The 19,518-nt window shown below is 39.2% G+C and overlaps 1 protein-coding gene and 1 non-coding gene across 2 annotated transcripts; one reads left to right on the top strand and one right to left on the bottom strand.

Annotated features, from left to right (window-relative positions):
• Nucleotides 1-14,047: 14,047 nt before the first annotated feature.
• LOC126685200 (small nucleolar RNA R71) lies at nucleotides 14,048-14,155 on the bottom strand. The gene has a single exon (XR_007643312.1). It is a non-coding gene; the product is annotated as a small nucleolar RNA R71 (small nucleolar RNA).
• Nucleotides 14,156-18,322: 4,167 nt separating this feature from the next.
• On the top strand, nucleotides 18,323-18,982 carry LOC126681871 (uncharacterized). The gene has a single exon (XM_050377426.1). It carries the CDS (start codon nucleotides 18,323-18,325, stop codon nucleotides 18,980-18,982), a length of 660 nt encoding a protein of 219 aa, XP_050233383.1.
• Nucleotides 18,983-19,518: the final 536 nt, after the last annotated feature.

Genomic DNA, 19,518 nt, shown 5'->3' with positions numbered 1-19,518 from the left:
TGTTTCTAAGGACCCAAATCATTCTTTATCACTTTTATTGCATATATGTCAGAACTGCCAAATTACACGAGCTAAGATGCATGCTTAGCCTATTTTCAATGTTTTTTTCCATACCTGCCATAATTAATGTTTATGCCATGATTAGTGTAGATTTTCCTTGTAAACATGCTTTTAGGCCATTTTAATAAGTCTTACATATTATATGTCGAATCTGATCCGTTCTAGTTCTTAGTCTCTATGTTAGGTTCGATTTGCCATAATTGCCATTTTCTTCGTTATTAACATATTTACTATGTTTTTAACCTTTTTACATGATTGCCATGATATTGGTCTAGAAATACCTCCATAGGTTTTTATTATGTGTTTTAATCATCACATGTTAAAATTGTTTAATTTTGATGCTTAAAATGCATGCTTGTAGCTCAAATTGCCATGCTTGCCATATTCATAGTTGTTTTGCCATGTTTTTAACCTTTTTACATGATTGCCATGATATTGGTCTAGAAATACCTCCATAGATTGTTTTTATATGTTTTAATCGTCACATGTTGAAATTATTTAATTTTGATGCTTAGAATGCATGCTTGTAGCTCAAATTGCCATGCTTGCCATTTTCGTAATTGTTTTTCCATGGTTAATAAGCTTAGAAACATGTTTTTAGGGTGTTTAATTCGATTTTAAATATCGTGTTTCGGTTCCAGAACTTTCCAGAATGTTCCCTGTGTGTTTTGATCGTTTTTGGAGCATTTTTGCATGAAAACCGAACCAAACGACGAGCTGTCCTCGACCCAGCCACGACGGTGTCGCTTCCACCTCACCATGGCCCCTTTTGCCACCCCATAGTGATGCCACCACAACTTACAGTGCCGCCACGTTTTTTCCCCTGTTCTTCATCCCATAACGCTCCTAGATATTCCAAATGCATTCCAATCGTATTTTTGTGTTTTGGGTTCGTTTAAACTCAAAAATGGGCACCGTTGGAGCCTACAAACATGTAAATAGTTGTAGGATCTGTTTTTATATTGTAATGGGTCAATCCTAATTTATTTCGGGCCCAGAAGCTCAAATTTGTAACTTGCCATGCAAATCGTGCCTCGAAGCCCAAGCCCGCCAAGACCAGAATATCCTAGAAGCTATTCAGGGTTTGTTCGAACTCGAAATTGACTCCGGTTTGAACCAATGGATCTGTATCAACCAGACAAAGAACCTCCATTTTTATACCATGTCCAGATTCCAATCACACAGACTTCCAGACGATTGGTGAGTGCCAGATACTCCGAGTATACAAGGTTAAAAAGTATCTCTAACCTTGTATGTATATCAATTGCGTGTGTATATGCTTTAAATGTTTACTGCTTTCAAAATCATGTCGAAGTCCAATATTAGCAGGCTAATGAACCTAACGACATTAACTTAATTAAATCCAACTGTGAGCGGAGCGGGGTTCAGGGGCCGCTCGTCTAGGCTTATGGCTGACTTCGGATCTTGAAAAGGGTTTGAAAGTTTGAGTCGCCACCTAGTTTAACTAGAAAATGCCTATTATACCGACTAGATAACCTTACTCGCTTATGGGTAAGATTATCATGCATCATACCAAAAGACTAGGTTCGTGGACCTCCCCGAGACTCATCTGCTTGGCTTATCTGTTATTGGTTTTATTTATCGGACATATTTGTTTATCTCATCTCAACATTCAATGCCAGGCCACATGATATAATACTAGAAATGTAAACAAGTCTGAAAGCGTATAAACACATAGACTCACATATGACTCGATCTGGACTGGTCATACAAAGTAAGTAGCAAATACTCCTAAGCATACATCTAAACCTGGCGGTTTCTAACAAATAGCAAAGTCTAGCTGGTCTGAATTGATTACATGTACAAAACCTAAATCGCGAGTCTAAATTTGATTGATTTTATTAGGTGATCTTGAATGCCATATATAACCTTTTACTACTTTTTCGTGGTAGTCCTAAGATGTCTAAGTGATTGGATGGATTTGATTTGATTTAGCTAATTTTAACATGGTTAGTCCTGTAGTATGTTAATACGGGATTTGGCATGCTTTTGGAAAGCGGTAAACATTGCAAACATGCTCACGAACAGTTGGTATGCATACAAGGAGAGGAATACTTTTAAACCTCGTTGACTTATGAGTGCCTGGCACTCGCACAGGTTTGACTGTCGGTGTGGTCAAAATTGGTTCTCGGTCAAAGTACGGAAGTTATCCATCTCGTGGATATAGTTCTATCGGTTTGACCCGGGTGGTCGATGAACTCGGCCTGGACGTGTCTGGGTTCGCCGGTTGTGGGCTTATGGGCCCAGTTTATATTTTATGTTACATCAATGTACTTCGAGGTCCGGATTACATCGGGTTTGGCCCGTTATAGTGCATAAAATCAGAATACTTTGAATTCCCTTTGTTTAGGTTCAAACTGGGCCTAATTTTGATCCCAAACGAGCCCGAATACCTAATTGGAAGTTCGGATCAATATTTGGAAGATATAGGAAACATGTTATGGGGAGAAACGAAGAACAGACTATGCTGCCACCATTGCCGGCGGCGCCGGGAGTCTGGCATGGCGGCGGCAGCAGCGTCTGGGCAGGGAGGACAACAATTTGTTTTTCATCATTTTCAGCTCCGTTTTCACTTGTTTTAGCTCCATTTTTCGTGGAAAATAGGGAAAAACGCATATAACAAAATAAAGAATGCAATTACTTTATTGCTATTTATTATACCTTCTTTTGTCCTTTTTACCCTATTTATTTTCCCTTTTTTTACGTTCAAGGAAAAGATTATAAATAAACCCTTCTTATTTTATTCCTCCTTTTACTTCTTTTAGGGTTTTCTCTTTGATATTTCCTGCTCTTTTTCATCGTCTTCTACTGCTTTCAGTTTCTTTTTGCAAGAATGGCAATGAACATCTTTGATGTTATGGATGCGGGTATGTTGAGTGATGATTAGGTCACTGTCATGCCCAGTCTTCCTCTACTTGACCGGCCAACTACTCCCTTCATTTCCTTCTTATCTGACAATGAGGATTGGGTCTCAATTGCGTCCTGAGATCCTCCCGCCCTTACAGCTGCTGCCCTCTTTCGCCTCTCTTCCTGCTGTTATTTCTTTGCCTAGGGTTATATCGTCAGTTGCTATTGATTCTGTATCGGTTAAGGTAGTATCATCTCCGGCACCTGCGTCATCTGCTTCTCTTCCTTTGATTTCTTCGAAGGGGACGAGGAAGCGTCCAGCCTCCGATCCCCCTCACTCCTCCTCTGAATTAGCTACTCGTCCGCGCCGAAATTTTCGTCGTTCTACCTTTATTCCCAAAGGTGGGGTTGTGGACTGGGATTGTGTCATTCTTCCCAAAGGTTCTTCTTTAGATTCCAACCACATTCGCAATGCTTTGGCAGCATACCTTCCGAGCCAATTCCCGCTATCGATTTCTCCGCAGGTTCCTGGTTCGGGAGGCGCTAAGTCTCTCTATGCTGGCGCTCCTCAACTTTTGGACGGCGTGTGTCGGTTGGAAGATAACCGGACTCGTTTGTCCGCTTGGGTGAACTACCGATCTGACTTGAACGCGCAGTTTGACCAGATGTTCATGGTGTTAAAGAAGATTCAGGACTTAAGTCATCGTCAGGCAGCAAAGATCGATTCTTTGAAGGCTTCGAATGAGTCCCTGAAGGTTGATCTTCATAAGAAGATAGTGGTTGCATTTTCTTTAGAGAAGCAGCTTAATCAGCGAGGAAAGTAGGTAGAGGTGTTACATAATTCTTATCGGGCGCAGGAGAATCATATTGCGGATTTGGAGGCCACATTAAATAACGTTCGTTTGGATAGGGTAGAGGCAGTCACTGAGCGTGAACGTTTAGAGTTGCTCTGTGAGACCCTGGAGAGTTAGTTGGATGAGGGTACTGAGGTGGTTCCTCTTATGTTCCAACATTACCGTCGGTTCATTCGATCGGTCATCTTGGAGGACTATCCGTCGACGGATCTTTCCTTCTTGTTTGTTGACTTGAGTCGTTTTAGAAGCCAGTGCCTTTCCACATTGGTAGCTTAGAAGTCTGCAGTTAATCCCTCGGTTGTCGCTTCTCCTTCTTCTAGTGGCACTCCTTCTATCACTGTTGCGGCCGGGGATTTCCCTGTTTCTCTTACTCCCTTCCATGTTCATGGTCGCGCTCCTGCCTTAATGCTGCCTCCCGTATCCTCGTCCGTTTCTTCCCCTGTGGTGTCTAATTCATATCCTTCTTCCGGTGGCGGTGTTTGATGAAGTTTTGATTAGTTTTTTTATGTATTTATGTTTTACTTGGGGAGTGTGGCCTCCGTTTATCCTGCACATACATTTTTGTAATAACATCTTTCTTCTCCTAGTGTTGTTTGCGATTGCTTATTTGTTTTATTTCTTTTTATTTATTGGGCTTTGCTTTATGTCTTTCTTATTTGGTCGTTGTTTTCCAAGATATGCGTATCCTTTGTTTGGTCGTTGTTTCACAAGATGTGTATTTCTTTTGTTTGGTCGTTGCCTTATGAGGTATTTTCTCTATTGGTCGTTTCCTTAAAGATATGTATCTCTTGTGTCCGGCCGTTGCCTTAAGAGATATGTATCTCTTTTGTTTGGCTGTTGCTTTATGAGATATGCATCTCTTTTTTTGCCGTTGCCTTATGAGATATGTATCTCTTTTGTTTGGCCGCTGCCTTATGAGATATTGTAGACACCTATTTTCTGAACAGGTAAAAAGTGACAAGGGACTAAAGCGTCCAATGATGATTTCCAGAGAAATCTGTCCAAGTGACTAGCTACAGATTCGCTTACCGGAATCCAAGTGTTGAGTTTTCTAGGTTCATAACGCACCTGAATTTCAAAATTTTATCAAAAACCCAAACCAAGATCCATGTAATTCGAATAAATAGATTAATAACATAATTAGTACTTACTTGTATGTCGAATTCAAACAGCAATGTAGGAAGGAAGGAGGTGGTTCACTTTGGTGATACCTGGCCTCGGATCAGAAACGCCTCCAAAAGAATGCGTCCTCTACAATTATCCACACGAACATACCTTAGCCAAAACTAGTGTTTGTATGCTAGCACTATTGCTTAACAAAGCAATTTCGAATTTAGTGATTGTGTCTTGTACGTTTATTTCGAAAAACACATAACTCAAAACCCTAGCCTTAAGAGTCTATTAATAGGAAAATAGGACATCTAGGGTTTACTCAAAAACGTGTTTTGCAATCATATGCAAACACTACATTTTTGATAACTCTTTTGAGTTCATGTCTATCAAAACTCTTTTTGACAATTACACATATATATTAATTATTATTATTATTATTATCTTCAAAACTAATACCTTAAGGAAAACACTTATCCTTAAATTTCAAATTTCAATTAATATATTTTTATTAATATATATATTACGAATTATATATATATAATAATCTATTAATCACTTAATTTCATTGGGCCTGTACAACCCATAATTATTTTGGGCCTGTTCTTAGTGTGCGACCATGTAGGTTCATATAATGTTGGCAGTAGGCCCGAAATCCATATTTCAGTCCACAAGTCATAAGTGGTCTCTAGCAAGACATTATGACTACCTAAGTTATACGAATATCGATAATCCGATTTAACCATTTACAATAATATTTTAATCCTTTTTGTCTCTCGATATCCAGATTGAATATAAGGCATATTCATATCATCCTTATAATATTCAATCATTAGTTTCCTGATTCTAAGTAGACTGAAAATGATAACTCTTTATCAATTCATTTAGCATGGCCATGCATTTCCTTCAATCTATCTTCTTCAAGGGGCCCATAGATATCTTACTCAAATAAATGAGGGACAAATTCCTTCTCAGTCACTCACATTTCTCACATAGTTACTTTCATATCTAATGAAAATCTATTCCACTATCCTGTTAAAGATAATGTAAGACTGTATCAAAACATGAAATAGCTATGTAGAAATCCATGATGATTTCAAGGTCAAAGGATTATACTAATAGAACTGTAATGAGAATTACTTATGACAATTATCTATGTAGTATTCTCAAGGTGGTCATCCAGTGCTTTATTTCTCAAATAGCACCTATGATTTGACTTTATATCTCATATACATGATTAGTAAAACATAATCATCAGCCAACATCATACTAGTCCCAATGTACTATTAAGACTAGGGATAAATGGAATATAATTCTTTTATAAAATTTAAGGGTTCTACTATCAAGTCACATACTTGATTACCTTAGAAAGAATTAACCATTCAAGTATTTTAATCATAATATAAAATGATAAAAACTGCCAATTAATAAATAACAAAACGATAAAGTCAAATACATGGTCAAACATGATTGACCTAGTGCATATCACTAACACCAAACAGGCGTAATTTGTGCACACCTGCAAACTTGGAGGATTAAAACGCAATTAGTCGTAAATAGCCCATATAAATCCAAAGAGATTATTGTAATACCCCATACTTATGTGACGTCAATTGTTGACGTATGACGTATGAATTGTCAGCATCTTTTCTTGACACTTGTGATATATAAAGAGTTAAGTGAAATCAAAGTTATATGGATTACAGATTTAGTAATTTGAAGGAAATGGAAATGTTATATGTTAAGCAAAGCAATGAAACGAAATGTGAGAACATGTCACTCAACGATTTGATCACGGATAGAATGGAATTCTGTACATTCTTAAGGTGAGATGAATCATATATGAAGTGGCATAGTGAGTGTTCAAATTGGAGTTGATTCGAAATCGTTTCGATGCATTTCGAAGAAGTTTTCAAGACAGTGCGCAGGTACTGCCTGCACATTGACACTGTTTAGTAAAACAACAATCTCTCTTAATTGAACCGTCGGATCAAGACAAAACGTGACAGGAGCCTTCCTAAGAGGTAAATCTATAAACGGACCGTTGGGATTTTGAATCTGCCTAGTTTCGAGTAGTGTGCGAACGCACACAATAGGTGTGCAAACGCACACCCTGAAATTTAAGTAGTGTGCGAACGCACACTCAATGTGTGTGAACGCACACTTTCTAAGTCGGCAGCAGGGACTATAAATTCGACCCTGAACGTTCTAGAAGTAGAGAAACTCATTTTCCTTCATTCCTGAAGCTTCAAGAACCCTAGAATTCATCCTAAAATCCTAAAAACACAATTGTTTCATAAAAATATCATCTAAACTTAAATCAAACAAATAATTAAGCTTTGATTTAAGGAAAACAAGTGCGGAGAATGGTAATTCAAGTGCGGACAGCGGATAAGTTGAAGTCTATCGATGGTTCTTCAGCGAGTATGAAATTCTTGAGGATTTTCTAATAAGTTGAGGTAATTACTTTGATTTGGAATTCGATTTTTGATAATTAGAGGTTATTATTTGATAATTGAAGTTAGGGTTTTGCGCGGTTTCATCAATTAACATTTTCGAATTGGATTAGGTGTTTTGAATACGTTTTTGGATGGATATGTATGTTAAAGTTGTCCCGAAAGCAGAAATTGAAGCGGGAGTAGGTCGGTTTGGCCCTGGTATTGAAAATCCTGTAGCTGTGCGCTGCACAGCACAGTGTGCGAACGCATAGCACACTGTACGAACACACAGTGTCATGTGCGAATGCACATCACACTGTACGAACGCACAGTGTCTTGTGCGAACGCACAGCCAGACTGTGCGATCGCATAGTCAGCTGTGCGAACGCACAGTTAGTCGTGCACTCACATGACAACTAATTTCATGTTTTCTTGACGTTTTTGACCTGAAATCTGCATTGTACGTTCAATGTTGATTCGAATGGATCTAAAAGGTTAGTGAAAACGCTTTGGACTAAGAATAACTAGGGTTTAAAACCCGAAGTTGTATGAAACCCTAGAAGTTGAACAAAGCAAGAAAACATGACATCAGTTTAGTTCTAGACCTAGGATTTCATAGTAAGTTTGCGTTTATGAATTAAACCCATTATGATACTATGATGTAACAGTGGATTCGACGAACTACGAGATTGACGAGTTCAAGTATTCGAGGGAATCAATCGACGTATCTATTTATAGCTGCATGGATAGCGTTTACTGTGAGTACACTTTATTACTCGTAGACATTCATAAAGCCAAGTATTTTCATATACCAAAGGCTATATGAATAATATACTTTATGTTTGGATCGTATGTTGTTTGGTATGTTTGAAAAGTATTATATTACGTATGTTTTGAAAATAAGTATTTAACATAACATGTTGTTTTAAGAATAAAATAAACATATGATAAATAAGTCAAGTAGTGATAGTACGGGGAAGGGAAAGTAAACATAATACGTATTTGAATATCGCCCAATATGCACCTTAAGAAACTTAGTACATGGCGATATGTACTACTAAGCTAATCAAATTCTTTATATGAGTATGTTTTATGGATGTGTGGTCTTATTTGTTATATGCTTGTCATGGTCCAATTAAGGATCAATATAACTAGAAATAAAGTACAAAAGCGCTAAGCAAAAGTAATGAATAAGCTCTCCTATTACACTTGATAATAAGTTCTGAGATACGAGGTAACTCGATAGAATTATCCCGAGACCTGTATCTCACTAACATTCAATCAAAATCCTCGGGACTCATATGATAATAAAAGTCAAACATAAAGTATCGAGAACCAATCATGCATACAATAATAATGACAGGAGAAATAAAATACATTGGTGGGCTTTGCTATCTATGTCAGGTAATCAAAATACATCGATAAATCGAAATACATCGGTTGACTTTGATATCGATGTCAGGTGATCATAATACATCGGTTGGCTTTGCTATCGATGTCAGGCATACGTGTACATCAGTGGGCGTTCCTATCGATGTCAGGCAAGTAAAGTTAAAGAAATGTAACTAGAAATGAAAGATATCGATCATGAATAAAGAATGAAATATATTGAATATACATAAGTGACAAAGGATATTAATTATGAATACGAAATACTTATATGATCTTTTTGAAGGTATACGGTATGTGAGTTTAAATGAAGTAAGAGTTTTGGTATGATTTATATTGAGTATGATCTATCTTTATCTTAACTATGTTTGAAAAGACTTTATTTTACAAAAAGCGGATTTAAAATGTTTTCACCCTTTATGTAATATTTACTTGTAATATTGTGCACTCACTCAGTTTTATACTGACCCCGTTGTTCCTCCAAATTTTTCAGGTTTAGTAAGTTATGATCCAAAGAAGTAAGCTTCCGAAGTTTTCATTCCTCGGGAGTCACTTTATGGGAGATTTGAAATAAAGATCTTGGTTCTAGAAGTCCGCAGTAGACTAGAGTTTCTTTGACTATGTAATTATGTTTAAGCGTTTTAACTTTGATGGTTTTATAAATGGGGTCACATGTATTATGAAATTATTTTATGAATAAAAGTATATTTTGAAAAGCGAAAAAATTATAGTGTTTTTAGGCTTGCTACAGGCTTCGGAGCTACCACTCCCATTCCCTAGCGCCGGTCTCGGCCCATGAGATTGGGTCGTGACAAAGTTGGTATCAGAGCAATGGTTTAATTTTCCTAGGCCATTATTCTTTTGGTGATTGGAGTATAGGAATAAGAGTCGATCAATACCTAGGAACTACTCGAGTGATTAGATGCTACTTAATTATGTTTTGTGTTTACTCGAGTGAGCAATACGCTTTCAAGTATCTATAGTCTGCGAAGAGTTGTATACTATCGAGACTCATATTATATAAGAAAATCGTTATGAATCGTAATGGTTTTGAATTGATTGAATGGTATATGATGGATGAGATATGTATTATTTTGCAGCACGATCACTCAGGAGTATGATATGCTCACAGTTATGTACGCCTGTGATAGTATATACGATATGTGAAATGTGTGTTTGTGATTGGTTGTTATGTATAAAACTTGCACTTATTGATTAGATGCTACTTAATTTTTCTAAGTCTACAGTGAGCGGAATGCTTGCAAGACTTAAAATACGCGACGTCACCGAGGAAAATCTAGGGAATACCGATTTTCTTTGGATTCGGTCAACATAGATGCTTATAGCCACGATAGTGATACGCGTATATACGACGTGATTTCACGTATTTTATGTGTTGTTAAGTCTATGATGAGTGGGATACTCACGAGACTTATAGAGCGAATGTAACCGTAGAATGCCTAAAGGAATGAAACATTCCTAAGGTTTAGCTCGTGTATATGGTGATTAATTACGATGGTTTGTATGTGCTATATTTAAGGAATTCATTGGGATTCCTTATTATATATCTGCCATACGATAAACGAAGAACTACTCGAGCGCGTGCCACTACACAGCTAGTACATAAAACCCGGGAAGAGGAAGGAAGTAGTGACGGCGAATAAGACCCAGCCCAATGGGCAAGTAGAAGTCCAAAATAAGGCGGAGGTTAAAGGAGACTCAGAGTAGAATAAGTTGAGAAGGTATAGGGATCGGAAATACCGTAACAACCCAACATTGATGATTTTCTATTGGCAGCAGAAGTAGTTGAAATACAAAATAGTGTGATAAATGATGGAACAATTGATGCAAGGACAAAATCAATGAGATTGGGTCGTGACAATTATAGTCTAAGTCCATAAATTGGACTAATTGCAATGTCTTAGAAGTTTATAGGCCAATTTGCATGTTTTACAAATTAAAATTGACTATAACCAAACCCATAGGGTCTTAGTAGCCTTTTTTGACATTTTTAGACACCAAAATTGACTTTTAGCATCTTTTTACTTAGCTAGCAAGCCAAAATCCGAATTAAAGTTAAAATCCTTATTAACTAATTAAAAGCTAATCCTAATACTTCATGACTTATCACTTATCACTTCTTTAAACCTAATTCAAACTCTAGAAGGACAAGACCATAAATAGACTTGAGCAAACCTTAACCTTAATCAGACTACCATAAATTCAACCTTAAGTCAGCCTAGCAATAGATGGCACACAAACCCTAGAATTCAGACAAGAAAATTCGACAGCCCCCTAGACTAGCATAGCCGAATATTCTACCACACACACACAAAACATCACTAATTTTCAGTCCTAAAACACTAAAACACGTGTTAATTCTCCAAGAACGCAGAACAAGCATCAGATTCGAAGCTGGATTCTGTATCCACTTCGCCAGCAAATGAGCCAAGGACTCAGACCGGTAATTCTGAGGACCCTTTAATTATTCCTTTGATTTTCCATAAATATATGCCATAATAATTATCAAATTTGCTAAAATTGCATAATTATGGTGTATAATAGTTCATTTTCCAATTGTAGCCATAAAATTGCCATGTTAGACTTAATAAAATAAATTGTCAAATTGCCATTAAATTGTTGATAGACATGTTAATTAGTAGTAATTCACAGTTTTTATGCTCAAATCCAGAAACCCAATCGATTAAATTCTCTAGAATGTGTGTTTCTAGGAGTTTGTAACTATTTTTGACATGAAAAATACCTAAAAATGGTTACTGTAATTTTATAATTTTTATTAAAATCACCTTACAACAATTCCAGACTGTTTTTTTGCATTCCTTGTTCGATTTTATGTGTTTTTTGACTACTTTTGTATGAAAAACGGAGCTGAAACGAGTGAGAATCGAGCTAAAAACGAACCAGAAAACTGCTGAAAAACGGATTGCCCAAAACCGCCGCCGCCGCAAACTACAGCCTACGGCGTCGCCGGTTGCTAATGATAGGAGTATTTTACTCCTATCTTTAGTGTCGTTTCTGCATGCTTTATTAACGTTTTATCACGGTTTTATGGTATTTCGTATGCCTTATTACGTGTTTTAGTATTTCAGGTACTTAGGAGCATTGCGGAAGCATTTTGGTGCAAAAGTTGGAAAAGACGACAAAAGCGATGCGGAAGCTCATTTGCAAATCTGAAAAGCTGACCCCTGGGCGCTAATTGACCAATTTGGACTAGTTATAAGCGTCAAATGAACTCGTGATCTTCATGAAAGTTAAAGTAGACGTCCTAAGCTTTCCAACGGTTTAAGAATCGACTCAATCGGACATTTCTACACCGAGTTACGAATGTTTGAAGATCGAGATCCGGAGCAGAAAATGGAAGCTCGAATCGGGCTCCTCATTTAGCCCAAGGAGCTCTATTCGAGCTTGGCCTTGCTGGAATGGGGAAATCTTATTTCAAGATGCAACAAGGCTTTATTAATTTGCTATTTTGGGCCCAACACATGTGTAATTGAATGTTTGTCTTTTTCCTTCTTTTGTAAGTACTATATAAGGAACCTTTCCTCTATTTTAGGTTAAGAAGATTTTCCTAGACTTTATTCTATAGTGTGTACTTTTGAATCTTCTCCAAAATTATAAATCCCTAGGTTTTAGTCTTCTTCTTCAATAGAATTTCCAGATTTTTATATTTCCACCATTGTTGAGATCTTTGAAGCTTTATTGAATGAACAAGTTTTATTTTCTATTACAACTCTTATTTGTGGGTTTTTCATCTTCTTGTAAGTACTCTTTAACCATGCCTTCCATTTATCATTTTGTTAATTTAGCTCTTGGTATGTGTAACTAATCCCCCATGTTTGGGGGTTGAGATGATTTCCTTCATGTTGTGTTAAATGGTATGTTTGATTGGTTAAATGCTTGTTCTAATTCTAGTTCCTAATGCTTGTGTTAGCCTAGCTATCTAATGCATGATTTAGTGTTTGCTTGTCTCATTGAGAAATGGTTAGGTGAATAGACTTTGGAATTAGAAGCCTAGATTGTAATACCACGAGAGTGGATTAGGATTTAGGTGACCTTGAGTTTGTTGATTAATTGATGTTGGATAATTGGTTTTGTTTAGTATCACGAGAGTGAGTTAGGCATTAATTGATTACTTGATTATTGATTTTGTCGTTCTTAGAGGCTCGAGAGAGCGGGAACGGTGCGCTAGGCACAACTCGGCCCTTGCTAGATACCAATTCATCCATTACTATGTATGCATGACCTAGGAATGATTTCAACCCCTAGACATCTTTTACTTATTGATTAAACTTGTTATTATTATAGTTGCTTGAATTGTTAGTATAATTGTTTAGTTGTTTAGTGCCTATTAGTGTTAATCTTACTTGAAGTTCAACCATTCGTGTTTCGCTAAACGAATTGAATAGCAACTAAAATCACTCTCATCAATCATCACTCTTGAATTCACTCCTTGTGGGTACGATAACTCGGACTTAGGTCCACTCTATTACAAGTTGGGTTTATTCTCAACAAGTTTTTGGCGCCGTTGCCGGGGAGTGACGAGTGTTTATTGATTGATTGAAATTAGTTATTGTTCGGTCGAGTTAGCTCTATTTTCTGTTTTTATCACTTTTGTTGTTTTTGCTTCTTTCCGGATTTACGCGTGGTGTGTTTGTTGTTGTTTGTGTAGGAGATCGACTATAGTGTATGCACAATACACGAAGGGCCAATCTTCCGCTAGAACCGTTTCAAGACAACCTCAGGAGATTTGAAAGAAGTGTGAGAAGGGAGAATCGTATACCAGTTATCATGGAACATGGGGGTGATAACTATGAGGAGGAGCATTATCACCCTCAAGACGATGGAGTGAGGCAACATCCGCCTCCTCCACTCGATGAGAGAAATCGGCAAGAGCAACAAGGGGATAATCACCCTCAAGTTCAAGGCCATCAAGCACAAAGGCAAACTTTGGGGGATTTCTTCCTCCCGGATGTGGATAATGCTACCCATGGGTGCTTTGCAAGACCGGTCACCGCGGCTACTTTTGAGATCAAACCTAGCACGATTCAACTCCTAGAGAATCGGTGCCAATTCTTTGGTTTACCAAGTGAGGATCTGAATGAACACATAGCCAAGTTCTTGGGAGTGTTGGACACATTCAAGCTCCATAATGTCACTGCCGATCAAATCAAGCTTCAGATGTTTCCGTTCTCACTAAGAGATAAGGCTAGCTTATGGCTTCGATCACTACCTAATGCATCAATCCACAATTGGCGGGATCTTGCTCAAGCTTTCCTTCACAAGTACTTTCCGATGGGGAGAACCGCAAAGTTGACAAAGGACATCATTGATTATTACCAATATGAGGGGGAATCTCTCTATGAAACTTGGGAGAGGTTCAAGGATCTCCAAAGGCACGTACCTCATCATCGACTTGTAAGGGAGCATGTGCTTCAAATATTCTATAATGGTTTGGGTGAGATTACAAGATCTACCATTGATTCGGCCGCGGGAGGTTCTTTGATGCAAAAGACGCTTGATGAGGCTAATGAGTTGATTGAAAAATTGGCTATGGTGAGTAGCACTTGGTCCTCGGAAAGGAGAAGACCACCGGCTCAAAAGGCATTAATGACGCTTGATCAATCCAAGGAGTTTGAAGCAATGAAAGCTATGAATGCCTCTTTGCAAAGTCAAGTTGATGCCTTGAAGAAGCAAGTGGCTCCACGGAATGCTCCGGTTGCGTATGTCCAAGTAGGTTGTGAGCATTGTGGAGATTTCAATCATGGAAGTAATGAGTGCTATGCCATGGGTCAAACTTGGAGCGAACAAGTGAATTATGTGGGAGGTCAACGCCAAGGGAATGATCCTTACTCGAATACCTATAATCCGGGGTGGAGAAACCATCCTAACTTCGGATGGAGGAATCAAGAGGGCCAAGGCAATGTGCAAGCAAATCAACAAGCGGGTCCTAGTTTCCAAGGAGGAAATAGGCCCCAACAACAAGGTCCTTATCAAGGCCCTTATCATAACCATCAAGGGAAAGGAAACAACTATGGTGGTAGACCTCAACACCCTCCGGGATTCCAACTACAAAAGAATACGGATGAGGGAAATGTGCTTTCCAAAGTGCTAGAGAAGTTAGAAAAAATGGAGCAAAGGGAGAAGAATCAAGCTTCTACTATCCATCATTTGGAAACTCAAATTTCTCAAATGGTGATTTCACTTCAAGGAAGACCTCAAGGAGGGTTTCCATCCACAACGGAAAACAACCCTAGAGAGCAAGTTAAAGCGGTAGAGCTCCGAAGCGGGAGAAACCTTGAGAAAGCCAATGGTAAGAAGCATGTTGTTGAGAAGGATGAGCCTCAAGTGATTGTTGATGTAGCAAGCTCAAGCCAAGAACTACCAATAGAATATGAGGACGTGGTTATCGAGGTTGAAGAGCCCTATGTGAGGCCACCACCGCCGCCACCGTTTGTACCACCGGTTCCATTCCCAAGCCGGCTAAGGAAAGCTCAAGGGAATGAAAAATTTCACAAGTTCCTTGAGATTTTCAAGAAATTGCAAATCAATCTAAGCTTGGCGGATGTACTTCGGGAGATGCCCCAATATGCAAAATTCTTCAAAGACATAATTATGAACAAGCGTAGTTGGGGGCAAGGTGGAACAATACCGCTCACGGAGCATTGTAGTTCCATAATCCAAAGCAACTTATCGATAAAGCTTAAAGATCCAGGGAGTTTTTCTATACCTTGCACTATAGGAAATATGAATGCTATAAATTGCTTGTGTGATCTTGGAGCGAGTATTAATTTGATGCCATTGTTTCTTTTTAGGTCTTTGTTTGGTGATCAACCGGTAAAGCACACCTCGATGGTATTGCAACTTGCCGATCACTCTCTCGAAAAGCCGTATGGGATAGTGGAAGACGTACTCGTTAAAGTGGATAAATTCATCTTTCCGGTGGATTTTGTGATCTTAGACTATGCGGTAGATAAAGAATGTCCTATGATTCTTGGTCGCCCTTTTATGAACACCAGGCGTGCTCTCATTGATGTTCATGCCGGCAAGCTCACCTTGAGAATTGATGAGGAAAGTGTGGAGTTTGATATGAAGAGAGTGATGCGGAATGCCATCGAGGAGGAGGATTGCATGAGAATTGATGTGATTGATGAGATTGTGGAAGAGCAACTCCGGGAGAATGTGCAATTGTTGAACGAAGCAAAGAGGGTAGAAATTTGTCCTCAACAAATCTCTCAAGTTTCGTTTCATTCCGAGTTGGGGGATGATGAATATACTAGAGAGGATGAACCGAAGCCGGAAAGTTTAAACAAGAGCAATGGTGTGACTCCACCATCTTCGGAGTTGCCCCTGAAGGTTGAAATGAAGCCGCTTTCGTCACACCTCCGGTATACTTTTGTTGGGGAAAATGAGACCTTGCCGATAATCATCTCAAACAAGCTCTCTAAGGATCAAGAACGGAAGGTTGTGCAAGTGGTGAAAGAGCACATGTTAGCAATGGGTTGGCAAATCTCCGACATTCGAGGAATAAGTCCTCAAATTGTGATGCATAAGATTAATCTCGAAGACGAGTCAAAGAAGTCGGCTCAAAGGCAACGAAGATTGAATCCGAATATGAAGGAGGTAGTGCACAAAGAGATCGTCAAGCTCCTCGACGCCGGAATAATCTATCCGATTTCAGATAGTGAGTGGGTTAGTCCCATTCAATGTGTTCCTAAAAAGGGAGGTATAACAATGGTGGAGAGTGAAAAAGGAGAGCAAATCTCCACAAGGACGGTAACCGGTTGGCGAGTATGCATCGATTATCGGAAGCTCAATGAGGTAACCCGAAAAGATCATTTTGCGCTACCATTTATCGATCAAATGTTAGAAAGGGTAGCGGGACACAAGTTTTATTGTTTCCTTGATGGGTACTCCGGTTACAATCAAATATTAATCCTCCCGGAAGATCAAGAGAAGACGACCTTCACATGGCCCTACGATACCTTTGCATACCGGCGAATGCCCTTCGGACTATGCAACGCACCCGCCACATTTCAAAGATGTATGACCTCAATCTTCAACGATATGATTGAAGATATTATGGAGGTGTTCATGGATGACTTCTCTGTGTTTGGCGATTCGTTCGATGGTTGTTTAGCGAATCTAAGGCGGGTTTTAGCACGATGTGTGGAGACAAATGTGGTGCTAAATTGGGAAAAGTGCCACTTCATGGTGGATGAAGGCATTGTACTCGGGCATAGGATATCGGAGGCGGGAATTGAAGTGGATAGGGCAAAGACGACGGTTATTGAAAAATCAGTTGCTCCAACTACGGTCAAAGGAGTTCGGGCATTTTTGGGCCACGCGGGTTTTTACCGGCGATTCATTAAGGATTTTTCGTCGATTGCACGACCTTTGACAAGTTTGCTAGTAAAAGATGCGTCGTTTGACTTCACAAGGGAATGTCAAGATGCTTTTGAGAAGTTAAAGGAGGCACTAGTGACCGCTCCCATTATATCATCTCCGGATTGGAGTTTGCCTTTTGAGCTAATGTGTGACCCTAGTGACCAAGCATTGGGTTGCGTGTTGGGGAAAAGAAAGGACAAGCGGGTGCATGTGATCTACTACGCTAGTAGAACTATGGCGGGAGCACAACTCAACTATACCACTACCGAAAAGGAGATGTTGGCGGTTGTCTTTGCTCTCGACAAGTTTAGACAATATTTGCTTGGGTCGAAATGCATCATATACACCGATCATGCCGCATTACGGTATCTATTCACTAAGCAAGATGCAAAGCCAAGGCTCATTCGGTGGATTCTTCTCATGCAAGAGTTCGATGTAGAAATCCGAGACAAGAAAGGTACGGAGAATGTGGTGGCGGATCACCTTTCGAGATTCGAGAATCCGGAACCAATTCCTATTGGTGTGGAGATTAATGAGCGGTTTTCGGACGAAACGCTTATGATGATTCGGGAAGTGGAGACACCATGGTATGCCGATTTTGCAAATTACCTCTCATCGGGAGTCATGCCTCCGGACTTGACATCCCACAAAAGGAAGAAGTTCTTATCCGATGTTAAAAGGTACTTGTGGGATGAACCTTTCTTGTTTAAAATATGTGGTGATGGAATGTTGAGACGATGTGTGTCCTTGGGGGAAATGATGCCCATTTTGAGTTCATGTCATGAGACCGGACATTATGGTTCGGCTAGAACCGCCGCTAGAGTGCTTGAGAGCGGGTTCTTTTGGCCAACTTTATTTCGTGATGCCAAAGAGTTTGTTGACCATTGTGATCGGTGCCAACGTGTAGGCAACATCTCAAAAAGAGACGAGATGCCTTTGACTTCGGTTCAAGAAGTGGAGATATTTGATGTATGGGGTATAGATTTCATGGGGCCTTTTCCGGTATCATTCAAAAACCAATACATTTTGGTATGTGTGGATTATGTTTCAAAATGGGTAGAAGCGGAGGCTTTGCCCACTAATGATGCTAAAGTGGTGTTGAGTTTTCTTAAGAGGCTAGTGAATCGGTTTGGGACTCCTAGAGTGGTTATTAGTGACGGTGGTTCGCATTTTTGCAATCGGCAATTTCAAGCTCTTATGAGGAAGTACAATGTACATCACCGGGTCGCCACATCTTATCACCCCCAAACAAGTGGTCAAGTTGAGGTTTCGAACCGTGAATTGAAACGAATTCTAGAGAAGACGGTGAATGGATCCCGGAAAGATTGGTCTTTGAAATTGGATGATGCATTGTGGGCGTATAGGACGGCCTACAAAACTCCACTCGGTATGTCACCATTCCGTATTGTTTATGGGAAGGCGTGTCATCTTCCTCTAGAGCTTGAGCATAGAGCGTATTGGGCTATTAAGAAGTTGAACTTTGACTTCAAGAAGGCGGGGGAAAAGAGATTGCTTCAATTGAATGAGTTAGATGAATTCCGATTCATGGCATATGAGAATGCCAAGCTCTATAAGGAGAAAACGAAGCGATGGCATGATGCTCACATCTCCCCAAAGGTCTTAGAGGTTGGTTCGTTTGTACTTCTTTACAATTCACGCTTGCGGTTGTTTCCGGGTAAATTGAAATCTCGTTGGAGTGGCCCATTTAAAATCCGGAATGTGGCGAATCACGGTGCGGTGGAATTGGAGAATTCTAAGGGTGAAACTTTCAAGGTTAATGGCCACCGGTGCAAACCATATCTTGGACCCTTGAAGAATCGGGTGGAAGATGAGATATCTTTCACAAATCCTACATGAGTCCACCGTGAGACGGTCGAGCTTTCGACTTTAAACAAGCGCACTTGGGAGGCATTCCCAAGAGGTTCGATTTAATGTCTTTGTTGTTGTTATTTTACCTTATTTAGATTGTTTAGATGTTTTTTTATGTCTTTTTGTTCGAGATAACGCCGGTGTGTTTGGTTTTGAATGTGCAGGTAAAAAGAAGAATCGAAATTTTTTTCGTCAAAAATCGAACTCCCCTTGAAGAATGGAGCTCGAATCGAGCTACTCAAGCTCGATTCGAGCTACACAATTCTGGAGACCAGAATTGTGTAGCTCGATTCGAGCTACACCTTATACCTTAATAAGGTGTAGCTCGAATCGAGCTAGATGTTTTTAAAGGGGGGGTGGCAAATTTTTTTTGAAATATCCTATTGGTTGATTCTTAAAGCTCTTGGATTGATGAGGTGTTCAAATCTTGGTCTTCCAATTAAAAACACATTTCACAAAGATTAATGACATGGCAAGATCTCCACCCCTCTTCTCCTATTTTTCAAATCTTACCACAAAAAGAA

This window comes from Mercurialis annua, linkage group LG5 (assembly GCF_937616625.2).
Source record: "Mercurialis annua linkage group LG5, ddMerAnnu1.2, whole genome shotgun sequence".
Taxonomy (NCBI): Eukaryota; Viridiplantae; Streptophyta; class Magnoliopsida; order Malpighiales; family Euphorbiaceae; genus Mercurialis; species Mercurialis annua.
This window is presented reverse-complemented; position numbering and strand designations above follow the sequence as displayed.